This window comes from Trichosurus vulpecula, chromosome 5 (assembly GCF_011100635.1).
Source record: "Trichosurus vulpecula isolate mTriVul1 chromosome 5, mTriVul1.pri, whole genome shotgun sequence".
NCBI classification, from domain to species: Eukaryota; Metazoa; Chordata; class Mammalia; order Diprotodontia; family Phalangeridae; genus Trichosurus; species Trichosurus vulpecula.
In genome coordinates, this window is record NC_050577.1 from 302,705,954 (window position 1) to 302,719,828 (window position 13,875).

At 41.8% G+C, this 13,875-nt stretch overlaps 1 protein-coding gene across 5 annotated transcripts; it reads right to left on the bottom strand.

Annotated features, from left to right (window-relative positions):
• Window positions 1-2,360: 2,360 nt before the first annotated feature.
• Window positions 2,361-10,528, bottom strand: LOC118849515 (acrosin-like). Of its 5 annotated transcripts, none has more exons than XM_036758391.1 (5): window positions 10,431-10,523; window positions 9,583-9,914; window positions 8,807-9,090; window positions 3,542-3,687; window positions 2,362-2,886 (listed from the first exon to the last, which is right to left on the bottom strand). In XM_036758391.1, exons 2-5 carry the CDS (start codon window positions 9,735-9,737, stop codon window positions 2,494-2,496), a joined length of 978 nt encoding a protein of 325 aa, XP_036614286.1. In that variant the 5' UTR covers window positions 9,738-9,914; window positions 10,431-10,523; the 3' UTR covers window positions 2,362-2,493. The 5 variants fall into 5 exon arrangements, with proteins under 5 accessions (XP_036614289.1, XP_036614286.1, XP_036614290.1 ...); XM_036758395.1 differs by having other exon boundaries at window positions 2,362-3,322; XM_036758393.1 differs by having other exon boundaries at window positions 9,735-9,914; window positions 10,431-10,511.
• Between the last annotated feature and the right edge of the window lie 3,347 nt (window positions 10,529-13,875).

The window sequence follows — 13,875 nt, forward strand, 5'->3', positions numbered from 1 at the left end:
TTGCAGCATTCTTGTTGTTGCTATCATGCTGGTTTTTCACCTCCACAGCAGCTGCTAGCCGAATTGTTGAAACAAATGGCATTTTGGGGTACTGGGGTGGTTGAATGTTTCCCAGTTTTTGGATTGCTCTTTGTACTTGGGGTGGCTATGGTTCCATGTAGCCCCAGGAGCAACAAAGGCCAAATTCTTCTAGGGCACTTGGTTGAATAAGCGCTAAGAGCCCATATGGATTCCCAATACAAGAGCCTGTTATCTTTTTACTGCGATAGGCTGCTTCTCCAATTATATTCTGTCATTATAACAAGTACCATTAAACATAGTATCTTGATCTGTCTTAATGCTCTCTAATTTGAATTCAGTTTTCTCTCATGATAGCACCACAACCCCCAGTTACTTGGAATCACCTAAAACATAGTAAATTTTAGCTCACCCTTCTCATTTTATATTCGAGAATGTTTCTGCATTGTATTTCCTACAGGCAACATATTGTTGGCTTTTCTCTATTCCATTTAATAACGCTTTTCTTTTTGTAAGGGATTTCAACCCATTTATCTTCAAGGAAATAGTTGTTCAATTGAAATATCTTTGACTTTGTTATTCTTGTTGGAAATTAATATAATCTTGTTTCATAAGTTCTAAGGAGTAGACAAAACTGTTTAAAGAGAATTATATCTGAAATCAAAGGATGTATATTTTAATGCTGGCTCTGCTACTTACTATGAGATCTTAGACAAGTGACTTTCCCTTTACAGGCTTAAGTTTCCTCATCTTTAAATTGAAAGTTTTATTAGATAATCTCCAGAATCACTTCCAGCTCTAAATCATAAAATCCTTTTCCAGCCTTGTCAAAAAACACTAAACATGGCCCCTGGATTTCATATTGTTAACTGTTTTTGCAATACTTAACTTTTCCACCCTCCCATTTGGGATAGAATTGTTGCACTGGGATTGCTATCCTTCTGTTTTTCCCTTTTTTCCCCTCCCTCATTCTCTTCCTCCCCCCATTCATGTCACTCAGCTGTTAATCCAGACTATCCTATTGGTTGTTTAATCCTCCTATGGCAATTACCTTCAGTTTGTAACTAATCTCAGTTGCAAAGTATTTGATTCCAAGTACTTGATACTTCCAAATATTTGATACCAAGTACATAGCTTGATAATGCAGTTCTTTGCCTTTGCTTGCCAAAAATTGCCTCTGATTGCTATCAATTTCTCAACTATATGTCACATAAGGTTCATCAGTGCCTTCTCCCACCCCAATCATGACTAGTAAATTGAGTCTCTCCAATGCACTAGATGAAATTACAAGACATAATGAAACAATAAGATGTAAGGGCACATCCCTCTCTGACTTCAGTCACATTTCTCACTCACCCCTTGATACACATACTCAACCTCTTTCCTCTGAAAATATTGGGGGGCAATGTCTCATTTCTGAATTGTTAATATATTATATTCTAGTTTCTTACATTTCTGTTTTTGTAGAAACATCTTTGGCTGTTGATATTGGTAAATTTTTAAAACAAGGAATGTCTTCCTTCTTTGTAAAATTATCTTGCAATCTCAAAACTTAGCAATTCTGTTAATTCTGGTCAGTTAATTTAGGGATTAATCTCTGTTGCCATCCAACAAATTTTGTCAATTTGCAATTATCCCTCATAGTTTCATGATTTGTGTGAATTTTGTGCCTTGTTCCAACTCCTAGAATTACCTCTGGATTTACTTAACCCAGGTGTAAAAGTATGCTTTATAACCCATCATGATTGGCTAAAGCTACAATCTTTACCTGTACTATAGTTCTTATTCCTTGTGAAGCCATTCCTTGGTACTAGAAGTGATTGATGGGTTTGTGCTAATAAAGATAATTTTATAAAAAGCCCTCACCCCCATCCACCCCTCAGCTCCCACCAACTGAGGGCCATTGGTCTCAAATGAAACCTATGTATTTCCCAGTTCATGAAAGTTCTGACATTCCAAAGTAGGAGAATCTTTGTGACCCAAGGAGGACTGCAAGATAGAAGTAGCCTACATTATATAAAGAATATACCTCTTGCCTAATGAATAACTTGATTGGTTAGCAGAAATATGGTAGTATGTTTCTTGATTCAACTCAGATGCCTGAGAAATATCTGGGCTTTAAAGATACAGTTAGCATAAGTCAGCACAGGACTGAGCTTAAGAAATCCACAGTGGAAATGTCATAAAAAAAAAGTTAAAAAAATGAAAGTAAGGAAAGGGTTCTGGGTGGGGAGCCATGAGATGTAGTCAGCCATTGCCAGACAATTGATTCAGCCTCTCCCATGATCTGATGTGACAAGAAAGGGCACCATGGATGGGGAAGAATCAGGCCAAACAGTAATCAATGATTGAAAACAAAAAATACTATTCAGTGAGCTGGGTTTGTTTCTTCCTTCCCCAGCTAAAGAAATGGAACCATGAAGTTGAAAGCCAGAAAGACCAAGAGAGAGAATGATCCTGGGAATGCTGATGCAGCTATGGCCCCACAGCACCTCTTCTTCCCCTTGGAGGGTGAGGAACAGATGCAGCAAGGTCAAGTGGGGGAGGGGCCCTGTTTTCCAATCTTGGAGGTTGCCTTGGGATGCTTGAGTGTGAGAAGTCCTCTTCAAGCTTCTGAGATGCCCCTCTGCCCAGAATTTCTGGATAAGGGAGTGATGCTGAGGCCAAGGTCTCTCCAGCTGAAGGCAGGTTAGTCATCTTCATATCAGAACCAATCTTGGAAGTAATCCAGTTCAGAAAGTGCCAAGTGGATGTGTAGAGACCTGGCAGGTTTATCCGAGCGCAGCCAACTGCCCAGCTTGCAATTCCATGAACCACATACACTTTAGTCTCATTGTCCTTGCACATGAGAGGCCCTCCGCTGTCTCCCTGCACAGAAGGGATATAATCATCCTCTTGCAGCACACAGCCATAGCTCAGGACACACAGTTACTGATATCTTTGAACACATGGTCACTACTGCCTCAGCACACATGTCCACTGCCTCCTTGGGACATAGAGTCTATAGATCTATAGATCAATGGTCATTCCTCCCTCAGCACATATGCAAGGTCCTCATTTGAAGCTAGAGGGGTCTAAGGTGTTCAGGGCAAATGATGTGGACTGATGGAAAGTTCTGAGCATGAAGGAAAAGTTCCAACAGAGAGGCCCTCCTCAGTCTCAGACAAAAGTTTCCAGGTGTGTGTGTCTGGAGAAGTTACTGATTGTGCTGGTCCTTGGGTAGGGAGGAGGGTATTCAACTTCCCAACTGTCTTTTTCCTGTATGGTGATATAACTAGCATATTGTGTGGCTTGGAGAAGGGACCTATGGAGTACAGTGAAGGTTAGAATTAGGATGGGGGAAGGACAGAAGGAATGCCTGGACATAGGACCTTGGGACCTTGGAGGGAACTAGTAGGAATGGGCAGAACCTAGGAGGAGCATGGGTTCAGTTGGGAAGACTGAAAGAGGGGCTCTCCATATCATAGGCCTGAGAGTCTGAGGGCTTCAGGACTTGAGGGGCCCCCAGGAGAACAGTTATTACCTCACAAGTGTCCATGTTCTTGTCTGAGTATCTAGCACACAAGTTGTTCAGACGAACGACCCCATGGTACCAATCAGTTTCATTGCATTTGTCCAAATCAATGACCATCACCTTTGCTTCCTGTACAATTGGTGCTGCCAACCCAGCTATAGCCAGAAAACTATGTTAGACCAGTCAGTGGGAAGCCTAACCCGTAGGATTCCCTGCCCCATCTGAAACTGTATAATTTCCTGTGACCCCATGACCTGCTATGACCCACTGTGACTCCCAATTACCTCCCATAACTCTATGGCCATGCCCTGTGAGCCCCATAAGCCCCTGGGTGATCAAGCTGAGCTTTGAAGGGAACAAAGGATTTTAAGAGTTATGGAGGTGAGGAAGTAGGATGCATTCTAATGCATCAGAGATTGGAAATAGAATAGCATGTAAGAACAATTTTTCTCATAAGGAGTGAGGGGGGTCAGGAGGATAAAATGGTTTCTAATCCATGATCTGAAATAGCAAAATGGCAGACCACAGACCAAGATTGGAATGCACCTAACAAGAGCTGGTGAGGGACTCACGATGCACGTACACTATTGGACATGAATAAGGTGGGAATTTATTTTATCTGACTGTGCTTATCTGTTCCAAGGCTTTTCTTTTCTTTGCTCCTTTGTCAATGGCAGAAGGAAACAAAAAGGAAAACAAAACTCTTAAAATTGAATTTTTTTAGGAGAAAGAGTTGATAATGTATTTCCCTAGAGTCTTGTTAAACCTAAAAGTGTTGCAGTAATTATAGAATCACAGATTTAGATCTAGAAGGGAACTTAGAGGCTACTGAGGCCAATCCCTTCATTTTATGGGTGAAACTGAGGCACAGAGAGAGAATCATACATCTAGGAAGTTCCTGAGACAACATTAAAAGTCACGCCTTCCTGACTCTAGGACCAGAACTCTATTATACCTAGCTTGTAGGTCATCCCTTAGCCTTCTCCCTTGACTCATTCCATATTTAATCTTCCTATCCTAAGCTCTTGAGTAATCTTGAAGCATGTTTGAATATTTTCTTAGCATAAGCATACCTCATTTTATTGTGCTTCACTTTATTGCTCTTCACAGATATTGTGTTTTTTGCAAATTCAAGGTTTGTTGCAACCCTGCATCAAGCAATCTGTCAATGCCATTTTTCCAACAATATGTGCTCACATTGTGTCTCCGTGTCACATTTTGGTAATTCTCATGATATTCCAAACTTTTTCATTACTATTATACCTGTTATGGTGACCTGTGGTCAGTGATCTTTGGTGTTACTACCGTAATTGTGATCCTAATAAATATTATGTGTGTTCTGACAGCTCCACTGACCATCTCCCTATTCCCTGAGACACAACAATATTGAAATTAGGCCAATTAATAACCCTACAATGGAGTCCAAGTGTTCAAGTGGAAGAGTTAATCAATGCAGCAAACAGCATCATTGTCTTATTTTAAGAAATTGCCACAGCCACCACAGCCTTCAGCAACCACCACCTCGATCAGTCAGCAGCCGTCAATATCAAGACAAGACCCTCCATCAGCAAAAGATTGTGGCTCACTGAAGGCTCAGATGACGGTTAGCATCTTTTAGCAAAATAAGTATTTTTAATTAAGGTATGTACATTTTTTAGACATAATACTATTGCATACCTAATGGAATGCAACATAGTATAAACAAAACTTTTATATGCACTGGGAAAGCAAAATTTATGTAATTTTCTTTATCGTGACATTCACTTTATTGTAGTAGTCTGGAACTGAACTCACACTCTGAGGTATGCCTGTTATTACAAACTGGAATCTCTTTCTAATTAATTAGTTGGCTCAAACCCTGACTCCAGATCATTAAATATTATTTTTTAAATAAGCTGGAGAAATCTTTTATCCAAACAGTAGTTACTTATATCTTAACATATATTCAATCCCTTAATCTCCTTTGATCCTAGGATTAAAATAACTGCATTTACAATTTTTTAACGACTGGAATCAACAATAAAACAAAGATAGCTAATTATTTATAGTATTTTAACTATAGAAAAGATGAAGTTAAGAGAATTCTAATAGAAAAAAGTTTCTCATCACCTTTCTCTCTATCCTCTCTACAGATTCCTAGATAGCTACTTACATATCAAAGTCAACCCACACACAATCTCCCTGACTCCATATAGAGTACCTCATAGAATGACAATTGCCATTGTAATTTCAAACTGACAGTCCAAACTTCCTCTTCTACAACATCCCATTTGACTCTTAAAGATATAGTAATAGTATCTGCAGTGTCTGTGGGAAAGTCTAGGAAAAGGGGTGTTACAAAAGGAAGGAGGAGGGAGGAAACGCTTATCTATATTCAACAAATTAGATTATCATGGAGAGTATCTACAGCGTGGAAAGAATAGCAATCGACATACCCAGGTGTCATAGCAGATAAAATCCAAGAAAAGAACCAGTATTAATAATGTATGTAATAGTAATAATAACCTCATATATCTATAAGCAAATTAATATAGTATAACTAACAAGCAAGATGAATCAGAGATCTCACTATAAAAAAAGCAAATTTGGCCTCATAAATACCCCTGATACTTAGAAGGATGAAACCTCATTAGCAAACTATGACTTTGGAATCATATTTCTATTCAAAAGATACAAGATAGGTTTTTTAAAATGGTGTTAACACTGTAAATTAAGAATATATGTGCATTTCTCATAGCACAATAGTATTCCATTATAATTATATACCATAATTTGTGAATGTAATGGAATAATACTATTGTACCCAAGAAACCATGAAAAAGATGGTTTCAGAAAAACCTGGGAAGATTTGTATGGACTGAAGCCGAGTGAAGTGAACAGAAGAACCAGGAGGGGTAAAAATCATGCTACAGCAATAAGGTAAGGACGAAAAACTTTGAAAGACTTAAAAACTCCAATCAATGCAATAAATTCCAAAGGATGCATAATGATGAATGCCACACAAGGAGATATAAAATAAGACAAACATTTCTGGACATGATAAATGTGGGACTTCGTTTTTGCTTGGCTGCATATTTCTTAATAAAGTTTTGTTTTCCTTCTTCCCCAAAAGAATGGAGAGAAAATAAATGCTTGTTAATTTAAAAAAAAAGAGTATTTTACAAAAATGTTTAAAGAATACTTGTACTCATAATGTGATGAAATTTAGGAATCAGAACAGAGAAACATGGAAAATAATTGGCTGAAGAACAAAAGAGGCAGAAACAATAGTGATACTGTCATCAAAATATAGACACCTAGACAAAAAAGAGGAAAGAAATCAAGAGTTTGGGAAATATTTAAATCTTCCTAGTTGGGAGGGATGGTGGAAATGAAGAAAAGCTACAGCTAGGAAATGCTGGCTCAGGTACAAGCGAGGATCATTGTGGGGAAAACCTAGGCTTGGTAATGGGGCCACAGGAATATAGACCTATTGGTAGGAAGAGCCCCTAGAGCACAAATAGAATCCAAACCCAGTGCAGCAAAGTCCAAGGAGGCTAAGAAGAAATAAGGTGTGAAGCTAGGCTTCAGGGGTTTAATTCCAAGTAGACAACACAGGTTCTAGTGTGACAACACGTTTTCTCAATTTGCCCACTCAATGAATATAGATAAGCTGTGCCCATTTGCACATTTCACTGCCCTCTTTATATCTGGACTGGTCCTCTAACTTTCTCTGAATATCCCTACATATACAAGATGGTTCATACAGCTTCCAACTTCACACATCTCCACAGCCATGGAGATAGTGGACACCGCCATCATTATCCTGAGATCAAAATTTCATAAGCAAAATCAAGAGCCTACTGGTTGCTGCTTGTAGGGCAGTGCTATGCCACCTGTCACCACCCTGAAACTCGGGGCTCCTTCTCATTACTAGATTGGGAGGATGCTGTTGGATGTAGTCTCCTAGAGAAATTCCATGGCAATATGCCCACTGGCAAGGTTCCATGGGACCCAAGTTAACAGCCTCATTCTTCATGAAACTTTTACTTGACCCCATCCCCCAGCTGCTAGTAGTTTCCCAAAACTACTTTGTACCCATTTTGCAAATAGTTTGTATATACTTGCGTATGAATGTGTTATTTTTCCCTTTAGAAGGTAAGTTCCTTGAGGGCAAGGACTCCTATACTTTTGTCTTTATAACCCCAAAGCCAAGTACTGGTCAAATTGTAAATAAAAAACAGCTAGCATTAGAATAGCACTTACTATGTGTACTATGTGCCAGGCACTGTGCCAAATGCTTTACAAATATTATCTCATTTAAACCACACAACAACGCTGGGAGGTAAATACTGTTATTATCCCCTGAGGCAGGCAAAGAGATTTGCCTGGGCTTCCACACCTGGGAAGTGTCTAAAGTCAAATTTGAATTCATATCTTTCTGACTCCAGGCCCAGCACTCTATCCACTATGCCACCTAGCTGCCCTAACTCACAGATGACTGGTTAATGTGAAAGGGGAGGGCTGGTATCGCTAGTTTGTTAAAGGAAAAGTAAAAGTGAGAAAAAGTAGCCAGATCTCTTTGCAGGATCTGGTGTCTCTTACCTCTGACCACCTGATTAGAGCTGAGGTGATGAGGGGAAAATGACCTAGGAACCTGGACTGTTCTTCAGGGACTGACGTGTGAATTAACAGACCACCTAACCATTAATGGGATGAAGGAAGGAGCCAGCCAAGGTCCACAGTAGACATGGCTTGAAGCAGCAGGCTGGGGAGCCTGGAGCCACACATGCCTACTTGGAAAAGGAGAAGTCTGGGAACAGAGTCAGAATGAAACATGAGATCTGACTGAGTGACCCACAAAATTCCAAAGAAACTGTTGCCATCAGTGGTACTTCAGAGTCATCCAGCTCTCTGAGAGCCAAAAAGAGCCTGGCCATAGTTGTTATCATTTAATACCTTGTTACTATGCTAATAGCATAGTAACTCTGCCATGGATTGCTCATTAAAGGTGAGTATGAGCATTTGACTGAAACCATCCAGCTTTTTAGACTGTTTGGGACCAAGAAACTAACCACAGTGTCCACTAGTGCACAGCACTGGTCCATTCACTCACCACTTGTGGGAGCTATAGCAGGGATCTTTTCCTTCAAGTGGGGATTTTGATTTTTCTGACCTCCTGTAGCCCCTAAAATCTCCTCTGTATTACAACCTTCACCAAGCTTACAGCCCCAGATAACCTCTGGATCACAACATGAACCCCACGATGTTCCAAAAGCCTCCTCCCAGACTTACCTTCACCACGTCTGAACCCCCAGCCTGTAACAATACAGGACTCTGGAGCCCGGATGGGGGACTCACTGGAGTGGGGGAGGCAGGCGGTCTGCACCACATCACCACAATGGGCAGGGCTGTCCATCTGCACGAGTGCAATGTCATTGGTGTTGAGCTGAATGTTGAATTGCTCATGTATCAGGATCTGGACAGGTTTCCGCTCCTGCACGCGGGGGTCCAGGGGACCCGACACAGCCCACTGAATCTCCCAGGCACCAACCAGCAGCCGCCACATGTGCAGGTCACTACAGAGACAGCCAGTGAGGGCCCAGAATTTCCACCCACCCAGTCCCCTCAGTAAGGGCTCAGCCCTCCTGGAGGTATGGTTGGGGAGCATCCCTCAAGGGACTTTTACCCCACCCTCAAAGAAAGACTCCTAAAGACATCCCTGGAAAGAGACTCATTGAGCAAATCCCTAAAGAGAGCCAGGTCCAGACAGATCACAATGACGGCCCCCATAGAAATACCAAAAGAGAGAGACCTTTGAAGAAAAACTCCCAAGAGAAAGACGCTTAGAGAAAAAGTTCCTGGAAGGAGACCGTAAGAAAGAGACCCTGAAAAGAGAGACTGGCAGAGGGAAATAGCTAGAGAGAAACACCAGGAGATATGACAGAGGCTGGAAATTGTAAAGATGGGCCCCTGAGGTGAGAGATCCTTGGGGAGATACCCTAAAGACAGACCCTGGAGAGACAGACCCCAGGAGAGCTTCCATCCAACTCTTTCCTCAGGCCTCTTACATTTTGTTCTTGAAGCAGTGAGCAGCCGTGAGAACCCAGCTAGGGGTCACTAAGGACCCCCCACAGACATGGTACCTTCCCCCAGACTCGCTGATTATCTGTATACTGACCATCCAGGGCCAGACCCCAGGCTGAGCATGAGAGTTTCCTACCATATGGGATGCTCCAACCTTTTTTTTCAGCCCTGGCTGAGATCCGCAGGGCCCACTGGGATGGAAAATGGGTCATCAGGAGTCAGAGGGTCAAAGACCACAGGGATCATGGGCAGAAAGGGAGTAAAATGTCCCCAAGACTCAATCTCCCTCTTCTCCCCAGCCCTGAGGGCTGAGCCCCTTGGAGAGAAAGAAGAATAATGAGGAATGAGACACCTCCATGTCTGCCACCAAGCTCATGTGTGTCCCCTGTGTTCCCTCTCATGTGCTGTCGTACATGTGTGTCCTGCTTGTACAAGTGTGCCTCCCAACATGCTCTCTTTCTTTGTCTCTGTCTCTGTCTGTCTGTCTCTCATACACATACACACACACACACACACACACACACACACACACATACACACTCTCCCAAAGGAGGCAAGGGGCCACAGAGGTATCTTCTCTAAACCTGTACCTGAGTAAGAAGCCAGTTCAAGTGGCTGATCAACAAGCATCTGCTGGAGGGCCTCCAGTGAAGGAGAATCCTTTGACCTCCTAAGGTAGTCCATTCCTCTTCGTGATAGCCCCTAACATACCTACCTATGTCCCCAAACACACATTCTCCATATTCATTCCAACTTTTTACCACATGCTTTCCTATGTGCCCACACACACATACACACATGTTCCCCCATATGTGTGTCTCCCTTCACTTACTCACATGAACCTTCCAAAGTGGCCCCTATAGTACCCACAAGGGATAACAGCAGTGCCTGGCACAGTAGCCCTGTCCCTCCCATCCTCCAACCTGAACTGAAGGTCAGCATGACATCATACAGTGCCTACCACCCAGCCAATCCTAGCCTAGAACCTTTGTGATGACAAAAGAGATTCCCAAGGGCGATATTGGGGGAGGGGAAGCTGGGGGCAAAATGGGGGAAGTCTACAGACTTCTAGATAGAGGTGCAGGTAAGAACCACAGTTACTTTCAGAGTAACAAAACACTTGTCTCAAAAAAAAAACAACTCTGTGAAGTGGGTACTACAAGTTTATGATTCCATTTTACAGATGAAAAACAAGGCTCAAAGAGAGTCATATAAATATATGGAAAAGACTGATAAGCCCAGCTTGTCCAGTCCCAACCAAATTATGCATACCCTCGACAATGTCTTTAAACAATGCCCCAGTGACAGGGAATTCACAGTCTGAGAAGGTTGGCTTGGGATTTACTGACTTGCCTAGGGTCACATCTAAGCTGAAATTGGAACCCTGGTCTTGTACCTCCGTGTCTATCCAGGACTATCTCCTCTACACCATACCATGAGATGGGGAAATGGGCTGGGATTAGAAGTTGGCTAAGGAGGGTGGGCTGTATTCTTAGAGCACAGGACTGATCAATGCCTGCTGAACCCTAATGTTCACCACTCCCCACCATCTGCACTGCTTTTGGACTTGTCCATCATACCCCAGGGACCTCATCATGGGAAATCACATGGCCTAGAAAGCTCCAATCAGCTTCAGTGCCCACATCTCATCAATATGCTCTGACAAGAGGCTGTGGTCTCCAAAACCTCCATTTAAGGAGGTCAGTCATCTTCTTTCTTTCCACCATCTGCCCTGTTTTTGGACTTCTGCATCCCACCCCCAAGCTGGGAACCTTCTCCCCCATCCCCTTTCAGCTTCCCTTTGGGTATTATGGGGTACCCCACTTGATTATGAACTCGTAAGGGCAGGGAATCTGATTATTTGTATTTTTATCTGTAACACTTATCACAGCGCTTGGCACGTAGTAGACGCTTAATGTTTATTGATTCACTGACTCATCTATCACCTCTGGGTTAACAGACAAACTCCTCCGCCAATCCGAAATCTTCACAACCCGGGCACGAATCCTGACTCAGTTACTTACACGCTGTAAGTATATATTCCTATAAGACTGAGTCTCAATCTTTTCATCTCTAAAGTGAGGACAATAATCGTTCCTACCTCACAGGGTTGTTGTAAGGCTCAAACAAGCAAACGTGCACAAGGCACCAGGCAAATCTTAAACCCTATATAAATGTCAGTCATTATTAAATATATAAATTATTATTAAATAAATATATTATTAATAATGCAACATGTAAATATAAAAAGTGCTATTAAATATGTAAAACTATTATTAAATACATTATTAAACATAAATTATAATAGAATGTATAGTGTTAATATATTATTTAGTATCTCTAACTCCTTATTAAATACATGAATCATTTTTTTGCCACCATCTTTCCCGTATTGTCCCAAGTCTAATAATGGCTAACTGCTAGTGCCTACTACACGCCAGACACTGTGCTAACCACTTTACAATAATTGTCTCATCTGACCCTCACAATCGCTCTGGAAAGTAGGAGTTCTTTGTTATTAAACCCAGTTTACAGATGAGGCCACTAAGGCAGATAGGTCACATGACCTGCCCAAGCTCACAAATCTAGTTAAATGTCTGAGGACAGATTTAAATTCAGGTCTTCCTGATTCCAGTCTCAGCACTCTGTTCGCTGTGGCACCCCGTAGCTGCCCCAACTCTGTGGTGTCTTTTAAAAGCCATGTGTGCCTTGATAAATTAATACTCAAGTATTTGACATTTTTGTACTATGACATTTCTCTGCCAGCTTCTTCTCGCTTTTCTTGGTGATGTGTAGAAATGCCGATGACTTTTATGGGTTTACCTTAGAGTAGTGGATAGGGTGCCAGACACAGGGTCAGGAAGAACTGGGTTAAAATTCTGCCTCCTGCACTTAGTAGCCTGAGCAAGTAACTGACTCTGTGCCTCAGTTTCCACCTCTCTAAAATGAGTGCTAGAATGAATGGCTTCTGGGGGCCCTTTCAGGTCTCAATTTGCCATCCTGTGATACAATGCCCAGCTTTCTCACTAAAGCTACCTATTACTTGTCCATGGATCAAAGATCTCCCCCCACAGTTGTCAACGGATGGTCTAAAAATGGTGTGATCTTTAGCACTTTCTTCTCAAATCCTCCTCCTCTACTAGAAGCAAAGGGGGCCTACATAGGACTGGGATCCAGTTTGTAGTTTTCATGTCATCGGGCTGCTTTGGGGGGAAAAATCTACCACCCATTGGCCAGTCTACCGGTAATGAGTCTCTCTGTATTTCTTTGTGTGGATTGCTTCTCAGAAAGCAATGGAGGCTTGCTCGGGGACCATATTTGAGGTCTCTTCACAGCCACACTAACCAGAGCTATGGCTTTCTCAAAAAAGAGAACCTACCTGAGCTTATGCTCTGATGGCATCCCCTTCAAAAACTCAAGTCACCTCCCTGCTGCAGTGAAACTTGGTGCAGGACAAGGCTTTGCATCCCACCACCTAGGCAACATGTGTTCTTTATGTCCTGGGTTTTTATTTCAAGGCAGTGGTCCTTTTGTGTCATGGGCCCTTGGGCACTCAGTCTGGTGATGCCCACAGGCCCCTTCTCAGAATGGTGTCTTTAAACGCATAAACAAAACACAGGGTTATAAAGGAAACCAAAGACATTGAAACACAGTTACCAAGGTATAGAGAAATCGACCTCACAGACTCCAGGGTAAGAAGTGTTACTCTGAGCTATTTATCATTTTGATTTTTTGTGGTGTCTTAGAGGTTTTCTAAGTATAAACAGTGTCATATTATCTAGAAAACACGATGCCTTAACCCTTTCTTCGCCTCTATTTGTTGCTCTCATTTCTTTTTCTTGTCTCACTGCTGATAGCTAGAACTATGCCTCATAGTCATGGGGGGAGTTGACAAGGCTTGTGTAAGTTCTGTTTTTAGTGGGAAGGTCTGTAATGATTCCCCATTACACGTAAGATTAACCCATAATTTTAAATACTTTTCTTAATATGTTAAGGAAAAATCCTTTTATTCCCATGTTCTTGCTCTTAGCAGAAATGGGTATATTTTGTCAAGGGCCTTTTCAGTTTACTAAATATCAGGCTCAACCATGGAATCACATGTTACTTGGGAGTAATAAACCCTCCTTAATGTGGGGAAAATTAATGTGTTAATATTAATGTGAGGGAAATGTGTGACTCAAAGGCCAGATTGCACCTACACTACTTACAGATGAGGCAGGAACTATAATGAGATATGTAAGACAGAACAACAAATAACAAGGTCATTCTGTTGTGCA

Excerpts from the sequence above, each read along its gene's own strand:
- LOC118849515 (XM_036758391.1), bottom strand. The coding sequence starts at position 9,737 with ATGGTAGGAAACTCTCATGCTCAGCCTGGGGTCTGGCCCTGGATGGTC. Across the intron at positions 3,688-8,806 it reads GGGGTTCAGACGTGGTGAAG|CTGGGTTGGCAGCACCAATT; the intron begins GTAAGTCTGGGA and ends TTCTGGCTATAG. Across the intron at positions 2,887-3,541 it reads AGAACATGGACACTTGTGAG|GGAGACAGCGGAGGGCCTCT; the intron begins GTAATAACTGTT and ends CCTTCTGTGCAG.